Source organism: Aotus nancymaae, unplaced genomic scaffold (genome assembly GCF_030222135.1).
Source record: "Aotus nancymaae isolate 86718 unplaced genomic scaffold, 86718_ANA_hifiasm-v0.15.2.pri h1tg000006l, whole genome shotgun sequence".
In the NCBI taxonomy this organism is placed as follows: Eukaryota; Metazoa; Chordata; class Mammalia; order Primates; family Aotidae; genus Aotus; species Aotus nancymaae.
Window position 1 is genome coordinate 95,168,364 of NW_026988417.1, and position 22,361 is coordinate 95,190,724.

The 22,361-nt window shown below is 45.3% G+C and overlaps 1 protein-coding gene across 1 annotated transcript; it reads left to right on the forward strand.

The window, feature by feature from the left end:
• The first annotated feature begins 612 nt into the window (after positions 1-612).
• MTNR1A (melatonin receptor 1A) lies at positions 613-22,070 on the forward strand. The gene is made up of 2 exons (XM_012452874.2): positions 613-974; positions 21,168-22,070. Exons 1-2 carry the CDS (start codon positions 785-787, stop codon positions 22,034-22,036), a joined length of 1,059 nt encoding a protein of 352 aa, XP_012308297.1. The 5' UTR covers positions 613-784; the 3' UTR covers positions 22,037-22,070.
• The last annotated feature ends 291 nt before the right edge of the window (positions 22,071-22,361 follow it).

Below are 22,361 nucleotides of genomic sequence, written 5' to 3' on the forward strand. Positions count from 1 at the left end.
CTGCAGGTCTCTCCGTTTATTTCCATTTCCTTTCATGATTTTCATGAAGTTTCTTCCTCACTGCACACAGCTGGTTAAGCCGTTCCCTGGCACTTTTACATTGCCGCCAGGTATCAGGTCCATCTGATGGCGCATTCTTTCTCATTTTAACTGGTACTTAAGAAAGTACATACATTTTTATCAGCTGCAAGTATTTATTGCTTTTTACATTTTTCCTTTGAAATCTCATTTCATTATCGGAAACATCTAGCACCATGTTAAACGGTGCAACACACAGCTGAAGAGAGTCCTTGATCTTTTCAGGTTTTACTCATTATGAGGCTAACGAGTGAAGTAGTAGCTATTCCCATTTTGCAGATAAGGAAGATAAGGGAGCTGGGGCACCCGGTGACTGGGGAACTCGCCCCAATCCCATGTCGGATTTGAGCCCAGGCAGGCTGGCCCTGCTGGGTGAAAAGTCCCACCCCGGAGAAGAAACGCAACGCGTGGTCGCGCTGTGCCCCCACCGCGAGGAGAGGCCTCTGGGTCACCGTCCCTGGGGTGCGGCGGCTGGGCCGGGCTTCCCGCAGCGGGGCGCTGTCGGCCCGTGGTGCGGGGTTCGGGCCGCGGGCGGGGAGTCCCGGTGGGCTCACTGCGGACACCAGGTGTTCTCTGGCCGTGGCGCCGGGCGTCCAGGGGCGCGGCGTGGAGGAGCGCGCGGGATGGGGCGTCGGGAGCGCCGGGCGGAGCCTTGAACAGTGGCAGGGCGGGCGGTGGCCCCGCGGCCCAGACGCGTCCAGGGACCATGCCGGGCAACGGCAGCGCGCTGCCCAACGCCTCGCGGCCGGTGCCCGGCGGGGACGCAGCGCGGCCGCAGCCCTCGTGGCTGGCGTCCGCGCTGGCCTGCGTCCTCATCTTCACCATCGTGGTGGACGTGCTGGGCAACCTCCTGGTCATCCTGTCTGTGTATCGGAACAAGAAGCTCAGGAACGCAGGTAGGGCCCGCGCCGCGCCCCTGGACCCGCGCTCCGGACGCCTCGGGCGGTTCCGAAACGCCGCGGACTCGGAGTCGTTCTCCTTGTAGACGACTCTTCCTCTGCCCGCTAAGGTGCCTTTCCGTGACCCCGAGTCGCGGCCCTACGAGGTGGGACCCTCCGCCGGAGCCGGGCCCTCTTTCCTGCGGGGACACCCCGGTCTGGTGTCCTGTCTCGGGTTTACCAGATCGAGACGCGTCGGGTCCAGGATGCGGAAAGTTCCTCAAGCAGCCTCGGCACCGTTCGAACGGATCCGCAGCTTGGTCTGGCACGTGGTTTAGTTTTCCTAACTTTGTTGAAATGTGGAAACGCAGAAGCGGGCAACATGATGGAGCAGCCCTTGCGGTTTTGCTGCTCGGAGTGGTCTGCAGCCACGAGCCTGCGGTGGAAAGAGGCCCCTGAACAGGCTGTGTCCGCAGACCGCAGCTCCTCCGGGTAAACGGGGGACACTGTGAACGCTGCTGTGTCGGAGGAGGCAGGTCGCACTTGCACTGTCTCCTGTTCTGTGTGACAGGAGGGACTGCCCTTATGCGGAATATGCAACTACCGATAATTCTGTGCTTGAGTTAAACTTGCTTTTTCCTCTGAGCAATGAATTGAACTGGTTTGTTCTGGTGGGAAGCGGGGGACAGTTTGCTCTTAGGATACCGGATGTTCAGTTTAGGTGATGATTAGATGCTCAGTTCTCTGAAGAAACTATTCTTTTATTTGGAGGAACCTTCGGGAGAAGGGATGGGAAAGAAAACATGCACTTAAATGTCTGCCAAGATCAATATTTTTGTTCTAAACAGGTAATTGAGAAAAGCTCTAATTTTGTTTAGCTCTTTTTGGGGAGGCTCACCCCTGCCTTCTTTTTCCCCTGTAATGATTTTGCAGTTTGCAGTTTGAAAATTAGTTATTAAGCACCTAGTGATATGAATTGAGTTTGAGTTAGTAAATTGAATAAGCTCACTTCGTAGGTGATTGACTTAAACTGGAGGAATTCTGCCTTCAAGAAGAGGCTCATTCCTTCCTAGCAATAAAAACGGGTTTCTTTGGACCAGAGTGTGAGCACTGGGATAACTGAATCCCAGGCCCACCTCGTGGTGTGGTGCCATTGTTAACTCACCTCACAGAGGAGAAACAGGCTTCACGTTATTCACAGGGACTGGAAGTGTGAGCAGGGTTCAGTTCCCGGAGCTGGTCTCCAGAGCTCATCCTACTTCCTCGCTGGCAACACCTGCAGCACTTGGGAAGTTTGAATTCTGCAGAACCTTTCATTTAAAAACTGTTCACAGCCGGGCACTATGGCTCATGACTGTAATCCCAGCACTTTGGGAGGCTGAAGCAGGGGAATCACCTGAGTCAGGAGTTCGAGACCAGCCTGGCCAACATGGAGAAACCCAGTCTCTACTAAAAATACAAAAAATTAGTGGGTGTGGTGGTGCACACCTGTAATCCCAACTACTTGGGAGACTGAGGCAGGAGAATTGCTTGAACCTGGAGGCACAGGTGGCAGTGAGCTGAGATTGCGCCTATGCACTGCAGCCTGGGCAACAAGAGTGAAACTCCATCTCAAAAAAATGAAGTAAAATAAAATAAAAAAGAAAACTGTTCACGCCTGAACAGTTCTCTTGTGTTTTCTGAAGAAGAACTTAAGAAAAGGGCTCCTTACACACACTTTGTATTTTATTTGCTAAGGCATGTCCTTAAGAGGACAGTCAGTAAAATACTTCATTCCTGTAGCTGCCTGGAAGACCCTTAGTGAGCTCTAATCACACAGCTTTAGAAGTTCCACATTTTTGTAATAGGGACTTTTTGTTTATAGGTGCAGCTGCAGCCATTTGAGGATTTCAGAATGGATGTTGATTTGGAACAGTGATAAGGATAGCTGATTCAAATATAAGTTTCGGTATGCTTGTTAGAAGTTTTGATGATTTTTCAGCTGAATTAATTTGGTTGGCTTTAAGGATGAAATGATGGGAAGAAGAGAATGGAAGAAATGAGAATGCGAAGGCATCTAAGCTTTGAGCTCTCACTTTTCTTTGGAAAGCCGGTATAATTGCAGTGATTTATGCCACTTTCCTTCCCTCAGGGGTATGTGTTGACATTTGACTTCCCAGGGAAGAAATGAAAAATGGCTAGCAACTTGTGTGCTGGTGACACTGGACAGCCACAGCTGATGCAGGCTGCAGACAACCACTGGTATCTGTGGCGCCAACAGAATATTCGCTCTGCTCTTGTCCAAAATATGATGATAGAATTTATCTGCTATGTCATATCTTCTGAGTAAATTTGATAGCACAGTGGACGATTCCTGTAATGCAATGCTAGGACTGGATCCTTGCTGTGCACCTTCAGATTTCAGAAATCAGTGAAGCTAAATACCAGAAATCAGTGAAGCTAAATACCAAACTTCATTCTCCACATATGTCGAATTACAGATGATACCTAACTGTTTAGCCTCACAAGAATGTTGCAATGACTTGAGTGAAATGGCGCATATGGGAACACTTTGAAAAGGACGAAACACGTAGTACCACGTCGGGGTGTTTTCTGGGTGCACCTAACAAGGGTGTGCTCTGTTTGTTGGAAGCCATTGCAGCAAAGACCTATGATTCGTGCACTTTTCTATATGTACGTTATACTTAAATAAAACTTATTTTAAACAGTATCAGGCAAGAATACAATACTATCTTGTCTATTCAAAATTCAATTATCTGGCCATCTAACAGAAGTAGAATACAGCCAATAAATGGAAATTAGCAAAAGTGACAGGCTCTCACCTACAGCGGATTTGTTCTAACTTAGAGTGCCACCAAACTGTGATGCTGGTGTCTAGGTCCCTGTAGATTATGAGCAGGAAATTAGGAGGAAGATTGACACATTTAAAGAAATGGCACATAATAGCAAGCAGCGTGGGTTGAAATAGACTCATTAAAAGCAGGTTTGAAAAATAGAACAAGCACGACCTTCTGTGCTTACATTGTGAAGATGCAAATAACCCTGCTCACGACTAACTGCTCCTGAAAGCAGCACAGTGCACTGACATATTTATTAATTATCACCTGATCCATCAAGGAGAGGTGTCATCGTGTGTGGTGTGTTCTACTTCAGAAGACAGAGGTATAATACATTTTAGAAAGACACCTGTCAAAAGCAGTTTATTATTATTTAATCTGCATGCACAGTAGGGTTAAATATCAGTAAATGTTAAAAAAAAAATTGTTTCCCAGAATGGTCCTCTGGCTGGATGGCTGACACTGGGCCTGTGCTAAGCCTCTCTTGCACAAAATTCAGGTCTCTATAGAATGTTATATTTATCCATTCTGCATTACCACTCAGAGGATACACAGAGTATGGAGCGAATTTGGACTTTGGGACTCAGACATCTGGTTCAAATCTTGAATGTACCAGGGCTGTTTTAAGACGACACTTATCTTACAGGGATACTAGAAGGATAAACTTAGATTCTGCCCATCAGTCCACCTACCTACCCACCTACCCACCCATTCATCCACCCACCCATTCATCCACCTCTTCATCTATCCATCCACCCATCCATCTATCCACCTACCCATCATTCCTCCATCCATCCATCTACCCATCCATCTATTCACCCATCCACCCATCCACCCATCCACCCATCCACCGATCCACCGATCCACCCATCCACCCATCCATCCAACCATCCATCTAGCCATCCATCTACCCACCTACCTACCCATCTACCCATCATTTTGAGGTATAAATAATAGTATTATTATGTTATTACTAGTATGCATCTGGTGATTTGTTCTTTTTAGGTTATTTTTATTTTTTAAATGTTCATATATTTTTAAGTGTGTGTTTAAAAAAACAACAAACAAGTAGACAATGTGAACAGGAAGAAAGTGAAACCAGCCAGAAATGGTTTAGAATCAAATTCCCATTTGTGACATTATGCAAAATACACAAAATCTTCCTTGTCTGAGTTTTCCCTTTTGTAATAACCATTATCTCTCTGCAGCAAGTAAGCTTGAGACTTAAAGGCTGATTATTTCAATATTCAGCTGTTCTCTAACTTTAAGTGAATCAGCTCTAGACGCTGCTGTAGTTTTCTTGGGCAAGCATGCTGCCATTCAAAACCTTACGACGTAACTTGTACTGTAGAGATGTGGAAAATGATTATAAGCTAAGTCCATGCTTCGTGCCATCTCCAGTCTGAGAGATTTCTTGTTGGCACTGTTGCAGCTTCCCTCCCATAGCTTTCCACAATATTTGAAATTATTGATTCAAGACCATTTTTTACTTTTAGAGACATTTTATTGATTTTTTTTTTCCCCCTTGTATGCTTAGCTGTTGTTCAGATTTCTATGACTTTTTATCCTGGTTTGTATAGTACATTGTTATGGAACCCCAAGTTTTTACAAATGTGTCAAAGTAATTCCCAGAATCCCCCGTAAACCTTATGACAGTAGTTTCAGACTCTCAAACACATGATTGAATTTGGGTCTGATCTTTGGTTCCTCCAGCTATTCATTTCATAAGAAAGTGTTTCTGGCAGGAATTTTCAGTGTTAAATTAATCACAGATAAGATAGAGCTTACTTTTGCTGGCTTTCAGCATAATTTTTCTCTTGGCAATTTTGGAAGTTAACCAAGGATAAAATAGTCCTAGATTAAACCTCCTGATATTAGTATTTACTGCCATTTGATGGCTTTGCTTTAAAAATATCTGCATTGAAAAGTATCATGCCTTGGAAGTCACTTTAAATCTTCATAGAGTCTTTGGAGCTCATTCTGCCCCTTCTTAACTAGCACCGTTTAAAAAGAATAACCAGCACCATGCTGTTTTGATTACCATAGCCTTGTATAGTTTGAAGTCCGGTAGTGTGATGCCTCCTGCTTTGTTCTTTTTGCTTAGAATTGACTTGGCTATGCGGGCTCTCTTTTGGTTCCATATGAAGTTTAAGGTGGTTTTTTCCAGTTCTGTGAAGAAGGTCATTGGTAGCTTGATGGAGATAGCGTTGAATCTGTCAAATACTTTGGGCAGTATGGCCATTTTCATGATGTTGATTCTTCCTAACCATGAACATGGAATGTTTCTCCATCTGTTTGTGTCCTCTCTTATTTCGTTGAGCAGTGCTTTGTAGTTCTCCTTGAAGAGGTCCTTTATGTTCCTTGTTAGTTGTATTCCTAGGTATTTTATTCTCTTTGTAGCAATTGTGAATGGCAGTTCGTTCTTGATTTGGCTCTCTTTAAGTCTGTTATTGGTGTACAGGAATGCTTGTGATTTTTGCACATTGATTTTGTATCCTGAGACTTTACTGAAGTTGCTTATCAGTTTCAGGAGATTTTGGGTTGAAAAAATGCTCATTGTCACTGGTCATTAGAGAAATGCAAATCAAAACTGCACTGAGATACCATCGCATACCAGTTAGAATGGCAATCATTAAAAAATCTGTAGACAACAGATGTTGGAGAGGATGTAGCGAAACAGGAACACTTTTACACTGTTGGTGGGAGTGTAAATTAGTTCAACCATTGTGGAAGACAGTGTGGCGATTCCTCAAGGACCTAGAAAAAGAAATTCCATTTGACCCAGAAATCCCATTACTGGGTATATATCCAAAGGATTATAAATCATTCTACTATAAGGACACATGCACACGAATGTTCATTGAAGCACTGTTTACAATAGCAAAGACTTGGAACCAACCCTAATGCCCAACGATGATAGACTGGACAGGGAAAATGTGGCACATATACACCATGGAATACTATGCAGCTATCAAAAATGATGAGTTTGCATCCTTTGTAGGGACATGGATGAACCTGGAAACCATCATTCTCAGCAAACTGACACAAGAACAGAAAATCAAACACCACATGTTCTCACTCATAGGTGGGTGTTGAACAATGAGAACACATGGACACAGGGAGAGGAGCATCACACACTGGGGTCTGTCGGGGGGAAATAGGGAAGGGATAACGGGGGGTGGGGAGTTGGGGAGAGATAGCATGGGGAGAAATGCCAGATACAGGTGAAGGGGAGGAAGGCAGCAAATCACACTGTCACGTGTGTACCTATGCAACAATCTTGTATGTTCTTCACATGTACCCCAAAACCTAAAATGCAATTAAAGAAAAAAAAAAGAATAACTAGAATAGCTGAAGTGAATGGTAGCATACTTACAAGGTGCCTTGAGTTTTCCTTTTCTTCCTAAGTATTTGTAAGTTGCCTCACTGACAGAAATACCATTTTTTCTAAAAAGGAAATTCACATACTTCTTTAGAATTTTCTAGTACCAAAGAGGCAATTAGCGGATTGTTGTTAAAGAAGTGATTATGCATGCACAGAACTCTGCCTGTTTCATTGGTGCCGTCTCTGTTCTTCATGAAGACGGTGCCTTAATCAGCAGTCTCATTTCTGCCCCTCTCAAATAATAAGTTGGCCAGAGACCTGAGGGCTGTATGTGATATCTCAGTGATGTTTAGTGTTAAATAGTCCACAGATAAGAAATAAACTTCCAGATTTTTCTGGATGAAGTGCTCAAATACTTGTCTTTCTACAGAGCTGTACACTTTTGGCAATCACATTGAAGGAATCAGTCTCAGAAGAATAGACAAAAAATGAGATGCATCTACATGGTGCTGAATATTATTCAGGTTAATGGAGGTGAAATTGAGTTGTTAAGCTTATGATTTAAAAGTGTGCTCACTTGCTTTGATACTGAGTAGTTCTGGTGCTTATTGAATTGAATATTTATTTGGGTAAATGCTTCCTGCATTCCTATTGTATAAGGCAGAATGTACATGGTTGGAAAATTTTTGAGGGTTTGTCAAAATCCAAGGTCCTATGCTGAGCTTGGGTCAAACGTGGCTCCTACTTTCAAAGAGATTACTTTCTATCAAGGCACTTTAGAAATTTGTGTTCTTTTTATTTTCAAACAAAGATAAGACATGGAGTACAAAGGTATGAAAATAGGAGCATATTTATATAGCAGAAAACCTTTTCAAGAGAAATGCAAAAGTTGGTTGGTAGATGGTAGCTGGAGCTTAAAGCAATCATAAGAATTTTTTAAAGTTATCTTAGGTTGAGAGAACAACATAATAACTAGGGAGGTGTGAAAACTAGTTCACTCGTGAAGTAGCAGCAGACTGAGACAGAATCAGTGAGGGAATTTCAAAGAAACTGATCAGTGATAGAGACACAGCCTAACTATGAGAGCAACACACTGGCATTATGTCTTTTGAAGAAACACCTGCTGGAGAACTAACCTGCTAACTTACATTTTTGTTTTCTCACATAGTCATTAAGTGGTGGACTATAAAAATGTATGATCAGTAATTAGTGTTTCTTCTTTGATTTTCTGAACACGTTTAGGAATATGAAACACCTATGGTCTTCAAAGGGATAATGTGCTTTCATCCTTCACGTGTTCATTCCCTTCTTCTTTATTTAAATACTTGTTGGTTGCCTCCTATGTCCATCTATAGAGTAAGGAGCTTAGGACACGATTCTGTTTCAAGAGAAAATTCTGGTTCATTCATTTTTATTTTAAGACGTGGTTTAAATTGCAATTTTTACTTTTAAGATTTTGTTTGCCAGTTAGTTTTCATTCTATTTTTTCCTTTTGTTACTTTTCTTTTTAGCTCCTTTAATTGTTCCCTCTGAGTTTGGAGTGCTTTCAACTATTCTCATTTGTGTTATGTCTGTGTAGGTATCATATAGTCTTTTACCAAGTACGTTTTTTAAAAAGATTGTTTTATGTATATATAATATATATGTATCTTTATGGATGAAACATTCCTTATCTATGCAAGATCAGTGCTATTATGGATCATGTTTTTTGGGATATGTTCCCTCTGAAGCACATGGCCTCTGGAACCAGATGCCTGAAGTAAAACCCTGGCTCTGTCATCCCGTTGGTGTGAAGTGTAGGGCACGTGACCTAATTTGTTTAGTTCTCTCCTTTGTTAATTTGGGACAATACTAATACTGTAAGGACTAAATGACTTGCTGCATACTTAAAGTTCATTATGATTTAAATATAACATTCCCAGAGGCGGAATGAATTCTTTTTGTTATTTAGTATTCTTAGTGTAGAGTTATGGTTCTGATGGGTAACTATATTTTTATTTTTAAGATAGAGTGCAATTTTTTGAGCTACACTTTTCACTGTTGCCCAGGCTGGAGTGCAATGGCGTGATCTCGTCTCACTGCAACCTGCACCTCCTGGGTTCAAGCAATTCTCCTGACTCAGCCTCCCAAGTAGCTGGGATTACAGGCATATGCCACCACACCTGGCTAATTTTGTACTTTTAGTAGAGATGGGACTTCTCTATGTTGGTCAGGCTGGTCTTGAACTCCAGACCTCAGGTGATCCACCCACCTCAGCCTCCCAAACTGCTGGGATTATAGGTGTGAGCCACCACGCCCAACCTGTAGGTCTTTAAATACTCTGTAAGTACATAAAAATAGAGTTAATATTTTAACTTTTAAAAAAATTACTTTTATGAGAATATTATTTTATACTTTTGTAGTGTTAACTTATTTTCCTCTCATTAATTTAACTTTAATGTATAAATGGGTACTATTATGATTGTACCATTTTTAATAAAACTCTTTTGGATTTAGCAATTTAGCATTATTGTTTAGTGCAGTTAATCTGTTTATTTAAGATGGGGTTTTCACTGAGTCCTTCAAGGTTCAGAAAAGTGCCTAGGGAAAAAAGACTCCTACCCTAAAGAGATTTCATGTAGTTTTTTTTGATTGCCTGTTAATGTGGCTCAAGCATTATGTTTTTGTTTTTATTGAAATTTCATCCTAAATTCTCCAAGATGAATAAATATAAGCATGAGTAATTCGTCCTCAGTTTAAGGGTGAAGGTGGAACCAGTCAGGCTGTACTGTGGTTGTTTGACATGTTACAAATGCCTCATTAAACCACCCTTCTCAGAAGGTAGTAACCGCGCTTAGAAAATAAGCAGAATTCTTTGCAGGACGTTCACCTTTAACACGGACTGAAATCCAGACTGAAGAAGCAGGGATGTGTATGACTTCTTAACGCTGCTTCAGTGTCCTTGGTCTCTTGTATATACAGTGCCTACACAATACAGTGTACAATGTCAGGTGTACAGGGTATAATACTGTGAGCAACATAAAGCAGTGCCAATTCTATTAACTTTCTCCACAGCAGCAGATAGTCAACACTCAACTGAGAGAGCAGGACGGGGAACTGGAGACATAGAGGGGTGGAGAGAGAGGGAAGAGCCAGGAGGACACATGGACTCCAGGAGGCAAGAGAGCCCCGAGGTGCTCAGATGGAATAGTGTGTTCAAACGACAGCGAGTCCCATGAATCAGCAGTGGGGAGACAGCGTGTCTTGTGAACAGGGTGTGGGGAGGACGGCGTGTCCCGTGAACAGGGTGTGGGGAGGACTGCGTGTCCCGCGAACAGGGTGTGGGGAGGATGGCGTGTCCCCTGAACAGGGTGTTGGGAGGATGGGACGGTGTGTCCTGTGAACAGGGTGTGAGGTGTGTGACATGTCTTATGAACTGGGTGTGATGCTGATTGTGTGTCACATGAACAGAGAGCGAGGTGGATAGTGTGTTGTATGAACAGGGTGCATGGTGGGCAGTGTGTCCCATGAATAGGGTGTCATGTGGATGGTGTGTCTCATCAGTGGGGTGTGATGTGGACGACGTATCTCATCAGTGGGTTGTATGTGGACGGCGTGTCTCATCAGTGGGGTGTGATGTAGACGGCGTGTCTCATCAGTGGGGTGTGATGTGGATGACGTGTCTCATCAGTGGGGTGTGATTTGGACGGCGTGTCTCATCAGTGGGGTGTGATGTAGACGGCGTGTCTCATCAGTGGGGTGTGATGTGGACGGCGTGTCTCATCAGTGGGGTGTGATTTGGACGGTGTGTCTCATCAGTGGGGTGTGATGTGGACAGCGTGTCTCATCAGTGGGGTGTGATGTGGACGGCGTGTCTCATCAGTGGGGTGTGATGTGGACGGCGTGTCTCATCAGTGGGTTGTATGTGGACGGTGTGTCTCATCAGTGGGGTGTGATGTGGACGGTGCATCTCATCAGTGGGGTGTGATGTGGATGACGTGTCTCATCAGTGGGGTGTGATTTGGACGGCACGTCTCATCAGTGGGGTGTGATGTGGACTGCGTGTCTCATCAGTGGGGTGTGATGTGGACGGTGTGTCTCATCAGTGGGGTGTGATGTGGATGACGTGTCTCATCAGTGGGTTGTATGTGGACGGCATGTCTCATCAGTGGGGTGTGATGTGGACGGTGTGTCTCATCAGTGGGGTGTCATGTGGATGACATGTCTCATCAGTGGGGTGTGATTTGGATGGCGTGTCTCATCAGTGGGGTGTCATGTGGATGGCGTGTCTCATCAGTGGGGTGTGATGTGGATGGCGTGTCTCATCAGTGGGGTGTCATGTGGACGATGTGGCACATGAACAGCATATTATAGTTTGGAAGGTTTAAGGAGTGAAAGGCTGGGAGAAGGGGTCGCCGAGAATGTCACTGAATCCTGTGGAGCTGGTTAAGCCTGGATATTGCAGGGCGATGAGTTGTCACGTGTGGCTGTGGAGAGCCATGTGTGGAAGGTGGAGGGGAGCAGTGAGGCCGATGACAGGAGAGGCGGGGGATGAGAGAGACCCCTGGTTTATTGCAGGGATCAGGGAGGATCCCGCCTAGCCAGGATGTCGTGCCAGGGAGGAACGTTCTGTGAAGCCACACGTGTGGTTTCCATCACAAGGAAATATACATAAGACACGAGGGAGTGGGAAGACGGGCCACATGCTCTCAAATCCTCACCACGGCCCTAAGCAGCTTGGTTTATTCCATATTAAGTGACTGCAGCTGTGAGGAGCTGTGACTTACCCGAGGTCACCATAGCAGGTGGCATGGCCAGGATTTGACTCTGGGTTTTGTTTCTAAACTCATGGTGCACACTGCCTCTAGTAATCTGAAAAGACAAGTTTCTAAGGGATAGTCCTTTTACATTGAAGAATCTAAAACACTGACTGTGTGCTTTGATGCCTCGAAGGGAGGCCCTTCCCGTTCCCTTGTCCCACCAGAGAATATTCCTTACACACCTGCAGTGCTCAGCTTTCCCTTGTCACACAGTTAACATGTATGCACATGGAATTTTAAAAACTACAGACCAAGTTTGTAAATAGTTCTTTTCTTTTTTTGAGACAGAGTTTCGCTCTTGTTACCCAGGCTGGAGCGCAATGGCGCAATCTCGGCTCACCGCAATCTCCGCCTCCTGGGTTCAGGCAATTCTCCTGCCTCAGCCTCCTGAGTAGCTGGGATTACAGGCACGCACCACTATGCCCAGCTAATTTTTTGTATTTTTAGTAGAGACGGGGTTTCACCATATTAACCAGGATGGTCTCAATCTCTTGACCTCGTGATCCACCCACGTTGGCGTCCCAAAGTGCTGGGATTACAGGCTTGAGCCACCACGCCCGGCCGTAAATAGTTCTTTATTAAACCAGACTGGTCTTGGGGCCAATGATGCTTCAGTTCAGGCACCCTCCATTTCATTTAGTCTTCATGAACAGGAATTCAGGGGGCCTCTGATCTTGCTTTCCACGTGGTTAAAGTCCAGGCTGAAGGAGGAGTGAATATTGGCCTCCTGAGAAAACCAGCATCTTAGTGGACACGAGCAGAAGAGCAAGTAATTTCTGCTTTTCTGAGGGTGTAGTTCAGAGGCCAAGGGTGCATGAATTCATTCAGGAAACGATTTCCAAGCACCTGTTACGCACCAGGCTCTGTGCTCACCATGAGAGTGCAAAGGTTCATGTCCACAGTGAGGACCTTAGTCTCAGAAGGGGACAAGCTGCTGGGCACGTGTGTGTGGTTTCACATTGCCTTGATATTGGAAGTAGATGCACACGTAGTGAGGATGGAAGCACAGAAGAGCAGTGCCAGGAAGCAGCTACAGCCTGTGACTCCTACCCAGCACGGTTGGCTTGTTTCTGGAAGGCATGAACGTAAATAGCTTCCTTTTCCCATCAAGAAGCTAGTGAGCTCTTTAGGAAACCACCCAGTTTCATCACAGAACTGAAGGTCTGTTTTAGGTTTGCTAGAAGCAGAACTCGAGACAGAGGCTTGGTACTCATGCGTTGCTTTGGGAGCCCTCTCGGGGGAACTTGTTAAAAAGAGAGAAAAGCAGACCAGGGCAGGGTAAAGAGTCACGCAGGGATGGGACCTCAGGTAAACCTAGACTTGGCCTGATCCATAAGTTGGGGCCTCTGGGCATAAATCCAGCAGAGTTGCCATTGCTTGAGGTGAAGGGACTGGTTGTTTCTACCCCTATATTAGTGGCTCTTTGGTCACTGAAGGCAGTCTCTGGGGAAGGGTGCTGTCCTTGTCAAACGCAGGCACCCAGCACTCACAGACACTTTGGGGAGAAGTGAGCCAGCCTGGTGAAGGCAGCCTGGGCCAAGCATTAGCAGCATCTGTGACAACACCCATGGAAGACAGAGGATGAGCAGAAGCAGCCTGGAGCCCAGGCTTGCTGTGGTGATGGGCTCTGCTAAACCTGAAGTTTCAGGGAAAGGAAGCAAACATTTTGGTAGGGTATCACCAGGGTAATTTGAGAAGGTGAGCTGCCGTTTCCACCCCTGATTTTCTGATCCAAGAATCCTGGCCATGGGATGAAGAACACTCTACATTAACCACTGATTCAGAGCAGGTACCACATGTTAGGGGTCTGTACCTTAGGCTCACCCACCTGCTGCCAAAACTGAACCTTCAAAAACCATTCTACCAATCTGTCAGGTCGGCTGTTTTGAGATGGGAAACCTGTTAAGTGCAGTGAATTCCAAGGACGTGGCCCCATTACTATACTTCATTTGCAGTCAGATGAATTCCTTAGTTAGAAGCAATGCCATGAGGAATACCATAATAATGGATAAGGCATCCTGTAAGTCTATGGATGTTAGGAAGATTTAAGGACTTGTAAAGGTATAAAAGGCAAATCCATATTCAGAGTATGCTTCTCTTCCAGTCAGAACAAACCACTGCTTCTTTTGATGATGGAAGTAGTATGTAATCCAGCTACCAACAGCATCTGGCTGATTTCCCCAGGGAATGGTGCTCTGTTGGTGTTGATCTTCACTCTTGGCAGGCTGGACACACAGCAGTGCAGCAGTGGCTATATCTGCATCAGTTTTCATGAGGAGTAGTCCGTTGCTGAGCTCATGAATAACTTCTATCCTTGCTGCCGTGACAACTTTGTGAGCCCATTGGTCAAGGACTGGTGGCCGAGGACAGATAACTGATATCCACAGGTTGTATCATCAAGACACAAATATCGTCTTGATGATACAGAGAGGTCTGTGTGTCTACGCCTTCTCCAGAGCCCCGTAACCATTTTTCTAATTATGTTTCTTCCAAGTCCTTGCCCACCTAGCTCAGTGGTCCCCAACCTTTTTGGTACCAAAGACTGGTTTCATGGAAGACAAGTTTTCCACAGGACAGGGTGGGGGAATGGTTTCAGGATGAAACTGTCCCACCTCAAATCATCAGGCCCTAGTTAGATTCTCACAAGGAGGGTACAACCTGGATCCCTCACATGTGGGGTTCACATAGGGTCACACTCCTATGAGACTGTAATGCCACCTGATCCGACAGGAGGGGGAGATTAAGTGGTAATGCCCACATGCCACCCACCTCCTGCTGTGCAGCCTGGCTCCTGACAGGTCACGGACCTGGTCTGTGGCTAATGGTCAGCTGGATCAGGCATCCCCAACCTGATCAAGCTGACCACTAGCCACTGCCCATGAATCCAGCTGAACATTAAGCCACTGTCCCCATCAGGCTGGGGACCCCTGATCTAGCCACTGCCCCTTAATCAATGCAGATCTGAACCTGTGGCGCTCTCTTCTTCCAGGAAAAATGAACAACCAGTTTGAAGTTCTGTTTCCTGGGAGGGTCTTCCTCCATCCTTGTTTTTTCAGGGTCATATTGGATTGGGTCTGTAGTGTTGCAACCATCCAATTTCAGGTAGTGTCAGTAGGTCATGAAAAACCAAATGGAAACCGGGCAAGAAGGTTTCTTCTTTCTTATTCAGCTGATTGGGGGCACGTCCCCATGAGGCCATAGGAGCATGCTGAGGGAATGGAGGCAGGGTGGTGGGAATGTGGGCCGTGGGCCTCTGAGCCACTTGCTCATGTGTCTTCTCTGTGCCTCCAGGAGCTGCTGAAGCCAGGTCTTGGATGTACAGCTTCTGTTTGATGCTGTGATGGGGAACTTTATGATTCGGTAGGTCACACAGCACCTGGTCCTTGAGAGAGCTTTCAGATCACATGGTCACTTGGTAGTCCATGTTCAAGCATTCAGACTCTACTAAGGCCAAGTCGGAAGTGAAAAATTGTTTCTTAAAAGGGGAATCGTTATCAGCAGAGGACAGCACAGATTTGCTGAGTCTGTGTTATGAGTCGTCTGGATGTGCCTGCTGATGCCTCCTTACAGCCTTCCCATCTGCTGCAGTGGCCCCTCCATATCCATGGCTTCCACATCTGTAGATTCAACTAATCATGGATTGAAAATACAATATTTGAGGAATGTGCAACTCAAAGATATAGAGGGCCAACTTCACATATTCACAGGTTCTGCAGGGCCAGCTGTGGGACTTGAGCATATCATTCGGCTGTGTCCCCACTCAAATTTCATTTTGAATTCCCATGTGTTGTGAGGGACCTGGCGGGAGGTAATTGAACCATGGGGGCAGGTCTTTCCCATGCTGTTCTCTAGATAGTGAGTAAGTCTCACAAGATCCGATGGTTCTATGAGGAGGAGCTTCCCTATACAAGCTCTTGCTTTCTTTGCCTGCTGCCATCCACCTAAGACGTGAGTTGCTCCTCCTTGCCTTCTGCCACAATTGTGAGGCTTTCCCAGCCAGGTGGAACTGTAAGTCCATTAAACCTCTTTCTTTTGTAATTGCCGAGATTTGAGTATGTCTTTATCAGCAGTGTGAGAACGAACCGATATAAGCATCCATGGATTTGGGTGTCTGTGGGGAGCCTGGAACCAGTCCCTGCTGATACCAAGGGGCAACCATATAAACAATTCAAGCACCATTGGTGTCTTAGTCTGTTCCTGCTGCTATAACGATATAGACTGGGAAGATGTAAATAACTGAAATGTGTTTCTCACAGTTCTGGAGGCTGGGAAGCCCAAGATGAAAGCACTGGACGATTTGGAGTCTGGTGAGAGTTGCTGTCTGCTTCCAGGATGGTGCCTTCTTGCTGTGTCTTCTGGAGCAGATAAATGCTGAGTTCTGACATGGTGGAGGGAAAAACAGCTCCCTGGCACCTCTTTTGGGCACTGATTCTACCTATGAGGGCTCCATCCTCAGGACTTAATCACTTCCTGAAGGCTCCACCTCTCAATACTGTCACACTGGTGATTAAGTATCAACACGTACATTTAGGGGAGACGTATTTAGATCATAGCCATTGGATCAGGTGGCTGAGCAGCATTCGGAGCTCCAGTCAACGCCGATGGTTTTTTGAGTCACTCAGGAAATGAGTTGGTTTTGTACTTCCATCCCATCGTATGGTTGGTATTATTTTGCTTTTTGTCTCAGTGGTTGGAGAGGATGCAATGACATCGTTTTCACCTTGGAAGGTGGGTACAGGTGTCTCTTAAGGAATTCTCTTTCCCCTGCAGGCCGTGACTACCAGCATCCCTTAACTACTGGAAATAGGGTTTCTAATACTTTAAATTTCATCCTATTATAGAATCAACTGCAGGTAACCCAAAACCAACACAGAGAAATCCTCCTGAAGGTTCTCATTGGTCCACTTCCATAACCAACTTCTATATCTGTCTGGGTTCACTCGATCCAAGAAGCAAAATCGCTAGAGCAGCTGTGTGAGCTGATTGAATAGTGTATTTGAGGCTGTTGCTTCTGGGTCTGCTGCTGCAGTCTAGAGTCCACGGAGTTGAGAAGGAAAGCCGCATGTCAGGAGGAGACGCAGGGGAAGCTAGAACGTGGGAGGAAGGACTGGAGCACTGGAGGATGGTCAAAAGTCACCTTGTGAATTGGTCTTTCACTTCCTCCAAGCCAGGAGGAGGTGCGCAGGAGCTGGAGAAGCTGTGGGCACACTGCCGCCACCCACCGTCCTGCAGGGCAGCAGATGAGACCAGAGTGCCAGCCTTGCAGTGGCATCTGGCAGTTGACACAGACGTTCTGAGCACAGAGACGGAGCTGCTGCTGCCCTTCTGCCTTCAACATCTCATACGATTGCCTCTTGTGGTGAACACTAACCCGGAGCTGAGAAACGAAGTCTTTTCAGCTTAGTGAAGTTGACACAATATAAATCCACTGCACATTTATTAACCCTCAGCCAGGTACTGTTCAAGTGGAGGGAGAAGGTGTCTGGGACAGGCAGCGTCCTCACCGAGCTGAGAGCTGGGGCTGTGGGAGATGGGGAGAAGTGGAGACATAATTGCAATAAACAGAAAAGCAGTGCCGCATTGCTGTGGTCATTCCCAGAGGGGACTCACAGGGCGAGTTCTGAGGAAGGCACTCCAGGCAAGCCGACGTTTCAGTTGTCTATTAACTTATTTTATTCATATCTATGCCATATTTAACATCCAATTTAAAGTTTTATTCCTGGGAACACATATTTACTGTGCATTTTACAGTTGGTGCTTTAATCACCATGAGGCTGATGGCTGTTCATTTTGTTGCCAGCATACTGCCTTCTAGGTGTTTTCCTCCCTCATCTTCTCTTTATAATGTTCTAGTTCTAATATGTTTTTTAGAATTATGCCTGGAGTGGCCGTAAGCCAGGACTGAGCCACAGGGCCCAATTTCTGAGTCGCATGTGGACGTAGGAATACAGGAGCTTTCTCAGGGAAATAACATCGAATGAAACTAACCAGCTAATAGCACTGGTATAATCTTGACTCTTTCACGAAGTAGTCATCCAACTTCATCCAATTTAATTCTATACTTTTGTTTTCTCACCTTTAAAAAGTAGGAATTATCCAGGGAGGTCACTAACACATCTCTCAATCTTAACATCATATGATTCTGTGATTCTGCCACACTAAGGACTGGAACTAAATCCAACAGAGAAGAAATCATTACTCATTAACAGACACTATTTTACATTTCAGAATGCATTATTAAGCTTGTTGCATACAGTTCTGGATAGCTGTAAAAATGGGTGGATTGTCCAAATGTCTCTAGTTAGATAGATTTAAGGATGGAATAGATGAACTTATAATGTGTATGATTATGATTAGATGATTTAATGACTCTTACCTGGTGAAGTTCCTAAAAGAAGAAAAGAAATTCCCTTTCCCCTTCTCCCCTGGACACCACACACACACCGTGCACACAGAAGCACCTGCTAAAGCTTTATGTGAGCTACCTGACAGCTGCTTCTGTGTGGAGGCTGTGGCTTCATTAATTTCCACCAAGCATTTGTAAAATGGGACTAATTCAAAGAAAATTAAACTAATGGTTTAATTAATGTAATTACTTGAACAGTAATGCAATGTAATTACTATAAAATGAATGAAGCAGAGTATTAGAGCCATGAAATAAATTTATGACATCATTTGTGATTTGATTTTTAAGCTCTTTTAAAAATAAATCTCTATTAGGCCACTTTGTCATCATGACACTGGGGGCAAAAATGTGCTGTTACAATGACAGTTTAACTTGAAACAGATTTTCACATATTATAGATACTTTCAAAGCATTAAACATTTTGAGCTGAGAATTTATTAAAATATGCCTCTTAGGAATTTAAATGTTTTGATGCTAATTGAAAGTGATCTGTGGGAAAAATAAATTTGCCTTCGTAACTTTGATTTGGATGAATACAACCAATTTTTAAAGAATTTGCTTTTATAATACTTTATCTGAAATTCCTAAATAAATGGCACAATGTTACCTTCCTTTCATCATGACTGCTATGGACTGTTTCATTTCACATGTTGGGAGGTGACAGTTTAATTAACTCACCAAGCGTATGAGCAAAAGTCACTGTATTGGGTACAGTCTAGGATGCAAATATGAGGAAATGTACTCAGGAGGTCCACAGTCTGAAGACGCAGGGAAGCCTGGCTTGCAGGTCAATAGGACAGGGGGCGAAAGCTACTGTCCCTCCCCCTGGGGCTCCCTCCATCCCCGTCTAGCGCACCCCTTTCCTCACTGCTTCTGGCTCTGTGTGTACTCTGGTGTTGCTGCTTACTCTAGTGTAATATTGTTGGCATTTCCTGTCTCTCAATTCCTGTTTCCCATGCCCCAAATATATGCATTTAATATGTAAGTTGAGTTGAATTTATTATAATTTAATCTGAGTAAAAAGCAGTATATAAAGAGCTTTCAAAGGAGGAAGCTCTTACCTCTAGGTTAGCAAATGAGCAAAGGCTTCTGGCATTTCTATTTGAGATAGACTTGGGAGAACTGGCAGCATTTAGAAAGTTGCTGTGAGGAGCAATTGGAGGCAGAAGGAATAGTAAGAAACAAAGGCTGAAGAGCCTCAAAAGAAAAAACCATCTTTGCAGAACATCTCTTAAAATTGGACTAATGTACCTGGGAGCAGTGGCTCACAGCTGTAATTCTAGCACTTTGGGAAACTGAGGTGGGTGGATGGCTTGAGCCCAGGAATTCAAGACGAGCCTGAGAAAAATGGCAAAACCCCGTCTCTACGAAAATACAAAAATCAGCTAGGTGTGGTGGCGTGCACCTGTGGTCCCAGCTACTTGGGAGGCTGAGGAGGGAGGATCGCTTGAGCCCTGGAGGCGGAGGCTGGAGTGAGCCAACATCACAGCACTGCACTCCAGCCTGGGTGACAGAGCGAGACTGTCTCAAAAAAAAAAAAAAAAAGTGACTAGAGTTATTTTTTCTATAATTAAATATGTGTTGTTACATTAATTTAGAAAAGTATCAATTAGACTAGGGTTTAAGTTTTGTAACATAAGTTCTTCATAAAAATCTAAAGAGAATTTCTGCATTCTCCTTTGGTCCAAGGTGAGGGAGTCGTAGAACCTGAACGTTTCTATGGTTTAAGACACTGTCCATGGTACTGGTCACAGATCATGACATCTCATGCTCAGCACTACCTGGAGAGGAAGATGCTCATTATCCCATTGTCTAGGAGAGGAAACAGAAGCTTGGTGAGGTCACGTAACTTGCCCCAGTTGGACAGTCAGTAAGGAATGAAGCCACGTTCTCATCCAGACGGCTGACAACAGAGCCCTCTTTCTCTCAATTCCTGTGCTGTGGGATGAACAGAAGCTAGAGGCCCATTGAGAGCTGCTGAAGTACTAGAGAGGGAGTGAAGACTTGGAACTTAAGGAAATTGTGGCTGGCTTGAGAAATAATGTGATATGAGATTTCTCAGGTGATGTAGAAGGCTCCAGAACACCAGATGGAATGCAAGTATTCTGATCTCAGGACTTTTAATTTAAGAGAAGAGAAACCAACGTTTTGAAAGACAGCCGTTTTGAGCATGGAACAGGCCGTGTTCTGGGGAGGTGTGAATGTGTGAACCTTGGACTTGATATGATGGGTGGCAGTGGGCTGGCTTCCTGCTGGAATGGCCTCCACTTCATCTGCAGGGCGGTAGCCGCTGTGGCATCAGGTCATCAGAGTTGCAGGAGCGGCTTCTTGTTTAACAATTGTAACAGAAAACCCAGTGTGAACTGGTATTCACTGCATTTTCTTTTTTTTTCTTTTTTCTTTTTATTTTTTATTGTACTTTAGGTTCTGGGGTACATGTGCAGATCATGCAGGATTGTTGCATAGGTACACACATGGAAGGTGGTTTGCTGCCCTCATCCTCCCATCACCTATATCTGGCATTTCTCCCCTCGTTATCCCTCCCCACCCCCGCTGTCCCTCCACTAGCTCCCCCCAACTGACCGCAGTGTGTGATGCTCCCCTCCCTGTGTCCACGTGTTCTAATTGTTCAACACCCACCTGTGAGTGAGAACATGCAGTGTTTGGTTTTCTGTTCTTGTGTCAGTTTGCTGAGAATGATGGTTTCCAGATTCATCCATGTCCCTATGAAGGACACGAACTCGTCGTTTTTTATGGCTGCCTAGTATTCCATGGTGTATATGTGCCACATTTTCTTTATCCAGTCTATCGTTGATGGGTGTTTCCTAAATGTTTCTCTTTCAGGAAACATCTTCGTGGTGAGCTTAGCAGTGGCAGACCTGGTGGTGGCCGTTTATCCATACCCGTTGGTGCTGACCTCGATATTTAACAACGGGTGGAACCTGGGGCACCTGCACTGCCAAGTCAGTGGGTTCCTGATGGGCCTGAGCGTCATCGGCTCCATCTTCAACATCACCGGCATTGCCATCAACCGCTACTGCTACATCTGCCACAGCCTCCGCTACGACAAACTGTACAGCAGCAAGAACTCCCTCTGCTACGTGCTCCTCATCTGGCTCCTGACGCTCGCGGCTGTCCTGCCCAACCTCCACGCTGGGACCCTCCAGTACGACCCCAGGATCTACTCCTGCACCTTCGCGCAGCCCGTCAGCTCTGCCTACACCGTTGCCCTGGTGGTTTTCCACTTCCTCATCCCCATGGTCATTGTCACCTTCTGCTACCTGAGAATATGGATCCTGGTTCTCCAGGTCCGACGCAGGGTGAAGCCTGACCACAAGCCCAGGCTGAAACCACAGGACCTGAGGAACTTCATCACCATGTTTGTGGTGTTTGTGCTCTTTGCTGTTTGCTGGGCTCCTCTGAACTTCATTGGTCTGGCCGTGGCCTCCGACCCAGCCAGCATGGTGCCCAGGATCCCGGAGTGGCTGTTTGTGGCCAGTTACTACATGGCGTATTTCAACAGCTGCCTCAATGCCATTATATACGGGCTGTTGAACCAAAACTTCAGGGAGGAATACAGGAGAATCATAGTCTCGCTCTGTACAGCCAAGATGTTCTTTGTGGATAGCTCCAACGATGTGGCAGATAGGGTTAAATGCAAACCGTCTCCACTGATGACCCACAAGAATCTGGTAAGGGTGGACTCCGTTTGAGAAAGCACCCCCTTCCTGGCCAGACGCACATGCTGCTCGAGGCCTGGCTCCTCTCCGCGTTTGCTTTCCTGTTGACAGAAGTCTAGGAAAACAGAAGTGATGGAGGAAACTTCCAACTTTCATCTGGTTGCTGCCATGGTTTCTGAGTTAAAGTGCTGTCAGCTTTCTGAACACATCTCCAATCTACTGGTCCAGTTAGATGTTGACTGAGGAATGTGATTCAGGGCTTAGGGGAGAGTCAGCTGCTGAATGCATTCAGGTGAAGAAGGAATGTGCAAACATATACCGGAAGTGAGTGCCACAAAGGGGCAATATTGCATTCTTC